Source organism: Pinus tabuliformis, chromosome 3_2 (assembly GCF_031772625.1).
Source record: "Pinus tabuliformis cultivar Carrire ecotype Pingquan chromosome 3_2, CPIR1, whole genome shotgun sequence".
NCBI lineage: Eukaryota > Viridiplantae > Streptophyta > Pinopsida > Pinales > Pinaceae > Pinus > Pinus tabuliformis.
This window is the reverse complement of record NC_142302.1, coordinates 1,056,848,506-1,056,855,975: the sequence shown is the minus strand read 5'-3', so window position 1 is coordinate 1,056,855,975 and position 7,470 is coordinate 1,056,848,506. Positions and strand designations below refer to the sequence as shown.

The following is a 7,470-nucleotide window of genomic DNA, read 5'->3' as shown; positions in this document are numbered from 1 at the left end:
ATGCACATGTAAAGTGGCAAAGTTTATTTTTAGAGGTGGGTATCAGTCTAGTCTACACTGTTGTGCTTGAAGGCCATCGAAAGGAGCTATTGTGAATCTGTGGTATGCGTGTTGCCGTGACCGCCTACGCATTAGTGTGACGTGGAAAACGTGTGAAGATTTCACCATAGGTGTTTTAATTCAATATTGTGGCTAATATTTGTGTAGGCCAATAAGTTAATTTCCTCGGGAATTAATTGCATCTCTTTGTTCTTCCTCCTAAGTAGTGCCATGGATATTGACACGCTGAGCTTGTAGATTCTATTTGGTTTATGCAGCGAGTCTTGATAGCTCAATTGGGGAGTTGTGTAGTGATCCAACGTGAGTTTGGAGGAGAATAGAAAGAAAATTGATGTTAAAATATCAAATGTATATCTGTAAGATACCGTTCAGAATTTAAGGCATATAAAATGTTTGATACATCTACTCACTAAGTATATATGAGTAGATATGTAATTTTCCATGAACAGGTAGATGTAGGAAACAAGGACAGTAGTTATATAAGGTTTCTCCATTAAGGGGTAGACTTGGAATAATGGAGAAATGTAGAATTTTCCTATTTATTTTATTATTAGCTATTGGTTGTGATCACTTAGATTAAATCTTATTTTTGAGGAATTTTTTTAACCAATCTCTAATCTTATTTATGTACGAATGATTTGGTGAATGAATGAGTCTCCTGTAAGCACTCTTCATTTTGGGCTGGATTCACCTTAGAGTTGCTTATTTCTTCAATATTCTATCCCTCCTTAGTTTTTACTATACTAAAGGTTAAGATGTTATTATTCGAGTAAACTATGCTAATTAGAGCTTTATTAAAGTAAAAAATTCATTACATTTGGAATTAAATCATCCACTTTACATTTTTTTGAGAGTTGCTTATTTCTTCCATAGTATATCCCTCCTTAGTTTTTACTATAATAAAGGTTAGGATGTTATCATTCAAGTAAATTATACTAATTAGAATTATATTAAAGAAAAAATTTCATTATATTTATAATTAAATCACCCACTTTACATTTTTTGATAGCTCAATTTCATTATGAGGCAAAATCTATCATATTATTAATCAACATTAAAGATATCAATCACTAACTACTATTTGTCACTATCATTATTTAAGAATTAACAAATCCCCTTAAATAATTTATGCATTTTTGATCAAATAAAAAGCTTTGATATCTCTAAGTCTTAAGAGATAAATTTCTTTATAGGCAAAAATGACAAACTTTGAAAATAAATTTATACTTCACTCCCAAAACCCCAAACTATTTTAACCCTAATTACTATTTACAACAAAGATGATAACATGTACTATTATGGTTGAGAATATAAAAGAGTGGTAAGGTCGATATTCTTTTAAGTAACTTTTAATTTAAATTTAATATATCAACTTATTACTTTAACAGCTATAATCTGATTTTTGATTTAAAATTAAAGTTATTAATGAAATCATAAATTTATTCCATATTTACTCACTAATTAATAATTTATTTTAAAATATAATTTTGAGAAAATGCTTTAAATAGAATTTATTTAAAAGATTAAAATCAAAGACTTTAATGTATAAAAAATATATATATAAATTTTATATTTCAAATAAAATATAACAAAATAATTTACAGATGAGGTGGAAATCCCCTTTGCCGACCATTTTGAAGGTTAGTCATGCAAATGGGAGCACATTGCGGGAGTGTGGCAGTACCCAAACCAGATTGTTCATGTGAGGGAATACGCAAGCTGAGGAAGGCATTTATGCCTGTCTAGGTGGTTCAAGTGCTACATAAGATGCAGCATGGGTTTCCTCATGATGGTATCTTGTTTAGGGTGTGGAGAAGGAGAGGTAGTTCGTCGTAGTGTTCACAAGTTTTCGTCTTGTAGAAGCTATCGTTGCTTGAATTGGGAGGCACATTGCAACTTTACTTGTAATTGGTGAGGCGGGAGTATCCACAAGAACGTTGAGCGCACTTCCTCCACCCACTTCGCAATCTCTTTATAGTTATCTGCAATATTAACATTCATAATTTAGTTACTTTAACCGTCATTATCATATATGATAATATATGATATATTTTGATAATATATTTTGATAAGATATTATATATATATATATAAAATAAATTAAATAAAATTTAAAATATTTAGTATTTTGAAGATTTTAAATATATTTTTTGGATTAGTCATATTATTAAAATTTGATCACATTATTAAAATTTTGTAAACAAATCTTAATAATATAATTAATTTAAATAAAATATATTTAAATTTAAATAATATTTACAATTTCTCTGTATCCATCATAATTTAAAAATATATATATTTTTATAATAAATTTAATATTTTTATAAATAAAATATTTTGAAAATATCCTTCATCCTTGTGAAGAATTTTAAGAAGATATAGTTTTATAATAAATTAAAAATTGTTAAAAATAAAATAAAATAAAATAAAATACCTTATATTATTGATTTTCTAAAAAAAAAAGTTGAAATGAAATTATATATATCTAAAGTTAAAACAATGATTTTCTAAAAAAAACATGAAACGAAATTATGTATATTTAAAGTTAAACAATGTTTTAGTCATGAATGCATATCCATCACCCACCTTGACAATGTTTGGAGAGATAAATAATAAATTTAATATCCGCACATATGAGGTATCATAAAATATATGGTCTTTATTCGTGGATGATATACTTTCTTTAAATATATATATATAAGATAAGGAATAAAGAGTGTTTATTGGTGATCTAATTTAATACCGGTTTAAATGTTTTCCGTCAAATTGCTATGAGGATATCAAAAAGAAGTAGCTCATCGTTCACGGTATGGTCGTGACCATGATTTTGTCAGTGCAAGTCAATTCCTATTAAGACATCTAACCCTAAAGTTATCAGAACGTTTCAAAAGTATCCAGACATCTAACCCTAAAGTTATCAGAACGTTTCAAAAGTATCCAGACATCTAACCCTAAAGTTATCCGAACGTTTCAAAAGTATCAAGACATCTAACCGATCTAACCCTAAAATTATCATAACACTCAATAGTATCCAGACACGTAACCCTAAAATTATCATAACACTCAATAGTATCCGGACACGTAACCCTAAAATTATGAGAACATGTTAAAAGTATCGTGTCGAGGGACACAATGTCATGGTCATTCAGTGGCAGAAAATGATGGAGCATACCTCCGAAACCTATCTCGTATCATTAGATGCCTTCTCCAAATGCGGAATAACCAACTAACGTCAAATTGATCGGTTGCGACTTTCAGTTACCGGGCTTTTTGTGAATCCTCGTTACTGTAGAGAAAATGGTAGGACGCATGCTCTGCAACATATATCTTTGTTAATTAGTGAATGCTCATTAGTGGAGAGAAAATGGAAGGACGCATGCTCTAGAACATAGACCCACATGCGTTGTCACACTAATATTTTTCTCCGTGGCCCACGGTTGGGAATCATTTGCGAGAAAGAACAGCAATATATGCAAATACTTCCACTGGCCAATTCTGCAGTAAGCAAGCAGTAGTGTTGTGCGACTTTGAAGCAGTAGAGACGAATCACAGCCTGAAAGTTGAACCAAGTAGATAGAAAATCTTAGAAAATCTGTGAATAAAAGTGCCTGTGGTTTTCGTTACGGTAAATATGCGGTGAAATAGAAGACGACATATCATATCATAGGCATTGCGAGGAAATGCCATGATCGATCAATTCATCCACTCCACCTCGCACGATGCAGCCCATCGCATACGGCACGGCATCCTACTCAGCGCAGCACTTGATAATTTTTAATCCCTCTCGATTCGTTGGAGCTTCTTATAAATTGAACGACTTTGCCTGCATTTCTCGTGTCTGATGTTTCCGGTGATGAAAAAAATGGGAACGAGCATTATATTGATTGGGTATATTGCCATCTTGTGCTATTCAATCCTCGCAGGTAAACTAGCATTAATCAATGTTTAAATTCTTCTTTTTAATTCTGTAATGAATTTTGGCAAAAAAAAATTATGGAAAGCTGAAGATGCACAAAATATGAAGATGAACGAAATGCAAGGTAAAACTTTAGGGTTTAATATTGAAGAGCAGCCTAATTTTTCATTTTTTAGAAAAGAAATTTCAGTTTTTCACCTAAATTTTATATTTAAATTTTAAAGTAATCTTCCACTAAAAGTTGCGAAATATTATAGACTTTATAGAATTATTAGAAAAATTTGAAGATAGTTTAGAAATAGTAAATTACTGCGTGTGAGTTAGAGTTCAATTTATATTTGGGAAATTCAAATTTAGTGCGATTTTACATGAGTAAGTTAGAACAAGTTGAGTAAGTCTAGTTACATTGTGGATAATTTCATATTAGTAAGTTCTGTCTTTATATAATTGTAGTTGGGTCTTTGTAATGAGTGAAAACCAAGAGCAGCAGCTTTTTGGATAGTTGTGTATGTGGAAAAGTTTATTGAATATAAATTTACTTTTTGTTTAAATTTGTGTTTTTTCCTTTATGCTTTAGCTTAAGATAGACTATATAGACTATGTAGATTATATAGAGCTATGGTTGGCTAAGAGCTAGTTTTTTTTTTACATAGGGGAATAGGTTAATGGCTCAAGGCCCATACTTATATGGCAAGAGTGAAAACCTCTCCTTACAATAACATTCCTTGAATAAGAATGATGAGGAGTACATTTGGGGATTGTCATTGTACTCACTATTGGTTTGACAGTTTAGTTATGATAGATTTTCTCACTATATAAGAAAAAAACCACTAAAAATTTAAAGAATTTTATAAAAATATTGTTAAATATTACCATTTGCATATTAAAAATCATTAAATTTTTTCTAAATTTCTAAATTTTAAAATAAATTTCAGTTCTTAAAATTTGCCAGCTCATATCTCTGTTAAATGACCAAATTGGCTTATAATTCAATCAGCGCAGCACTTGTTAATTTTTAATCCCTCTGCAGTCGATGGAACTTCTTATAAATTGAATGTCTTTGCCTGCATTTCTCATGTTTGATGTTTCCGGTGATGAGAAAAATGGCAACTAGCATTTTATTGATTGGGTACATTGCCATCTACTGCTCTTCAATCCTTGCAGGTAAATTAGCACTAATCAACGTTTAAATTCTTCTTTTTGATTCCGTAATGAATTCTGATGGAAAGCTGAATATGGACAAAATTATTGCAATCTATGAAGTTGGAAAAAATCTGAATGAAAAATTTAGGGTTTCATATTAAAAAGCAGCTTATCTATCTATCTATCTATTTATTATGTTTTTTTTAATGAAATTTTATATTTCCACTTAAATTTTATATTTTTTAGAGTATAATTAATCTTCCACTAAACTATCCAAAAGAATTATAAAGAAAATTATAAACTAAACCATTAGAAATTTGAAGATATATAGGAAATAGTTAATTCAAGTTAAATTTATATGTGGAAAAGTTTAATTTAATGTAAGTTTGGATAAACATATTTGTGGAAGTTGAGTAAAGTAAATTAGAGCCTTTATGATCTTATATTTAGTAAGTTACGACTTTATATACTGTAGATGAGTTTTAGTAATGTGTGAAAGTCAAGAGCTGCACCTTTATGGATAGTTGTGCATGTGAGAAAGTTTAATGAATATAAGTTTATTTGGGTTATATAGACTATATAGAGTTTTGTTTGTCTAAGAGCTCTTTTACCTTTTACAAAAAAATAGGTTAATGGCCCAAGACACATAGCCATGTGGCAAGACTAAAAGCCTATCCTCTTACAGATCACTAACATACATAGTATTCCTTGGATAATAGTGATAGTATTCCTTGAATAATAGTGATGAGTGGTCTGCATTTAGGGATAGCGGATGTCCCCATTGTTGATTTGACAACTGAATTATGATATATTTTCTAGCTTTGTAAGAACAAAAACACTTAGAAATTTGAAGATTTGTATAAAAATATGGCCAAATATTTTACAATTTACATATTAAATAAAAATATCAAAATTTTTAAATTTTACAAAAATTAAAATATCCCTTAAAATTTTCCAAACACATATTTCTATTAAATTTCAAAATCGAGGCTTATAATTCAATCATATTGCAGATGGTGCAAAAATAGGAGTGAACTATGGTATGGATGGAAGCAATCTGCCACCTGCAGGTCAGGTTGTAACTTTGATGAAGAATAATAACATCGGGAAAATGAGGATTTTCCAAGCAAACAGAGATGTACTGAGAGCTTTTGCCAATTCCGGGATCGATGTAATTGTGGGAGTTGGTAATAACGAATTGCAGATCATATCCTCCAGCCAGGACGCAGCTAACGGTTGGGTCAACGACAACATTCGCCCCCTCTATCCCGCCACCAATATCAAATACATTGCAGTGGGCAACGAGGTTTTGACAAGCACGACGTACGGATCGTATCTTGTTCCCGCCATGAGGAACATTCAAACAGCGATTGAGAACGTCAATCTGCAGAATAACATCAAGGTCTCTACCACTCACTCCTCGGGCGTTACTAATGGCTTCCCGCCGTCTAAAGGTGTCTTCAGTGACGAGGTTAAAGATATCATGAGATCTCTACTTCAGTTCCTGTCAGATCACGGGTCTCCCTTCATGGCTAACATCTATCCATACTTCAGCTACAATGGGAACAGGGGTTCCATTTCTCTGGACTACGCTCTGTTTAGATCAACCTCTACCGTGGTGCAGGACGAGGGTCGCAGCTACATCAACTTATTCGATGCCCTCGTCGATACCCTTCTTTCGGCCATGGAGGACTTGGGGTATCGCAACATCCCACTCATCGTTACTGAAAGCGGATGGCCTTCTGGCGGCAATGATGTGGCCACGGTTGACAACGCTGGTGTTTATAACAACAATCTCATCCGCCATGTGCTCTCAAATGTAGGGACTCCCAAGAGGCCGGGAACGAGCATTGAGACCTACATCTTCGCACTTTTCAACGAGAACAGAAAAGCTGGTGATGAGACGGAGCGTCACTTTGGGCTTTTCTACCCTAACCAACATTCTGTATACTCTGTAAACTTTACTCCGTAATTGTGTCGCAGTCCGACGCACGAATAGAGCCAATGAATATGTCCCCTATATGTCAACTGCCTCGATAGATATATTATGTAACATGCTCGATGCAGCTCATATGCTTCTAAAATAAATTATGACAATAAGGTATCGAAGGCGTTGAGAAATCTTTTCTGAAACATAAGGTGTTTGGAATTTTTCCGAAAGTGAAATCCTTTAATCTTTGATAACTTGCTTTCTAATAGAGATACTCTCCAAACACGGTAACTGAGATATGCCAGCAGTCTTTTCCTAGTTCTGTCGAAGACAGCATAGCCATTGGAGGAACCGTTGACTATTTTTATTGGATTATTTTAAATAATGTTCAGCAAAACCATCAAATTTAAAATAAATTGAA

General features: G+C 32.2%; 1 protein-coding gene across 1 annotated transcript; it reads left to right on the top strand.

Moving 5' to 3' along the window:
• The first annotated feature begins 3,900 nt into the window (after positions 1-3,900).
• LOC149184241 (glucan endo-1,3-beta-glucosidase-like) lies at positions 3,901-7,242 on the top strand. Its single transcript, XM_089418865.1, has 2 exons — positions 3,901-3,983; positions 6,133-7,242. Exons 1-2 carry the CDS (start codon positions 3,902-3,904, stop codon positions 7,089-7,091), a joined length of 1,041 nt encoding a protein of 346 aa, XP_089274991.1. The 5' UTR covers position 3,901; the 3' UTR covers positions 7,092-7,242.
• The last annotated feature ends 228 nt before the right edge of the window (positions 7,243-7,470 follow it).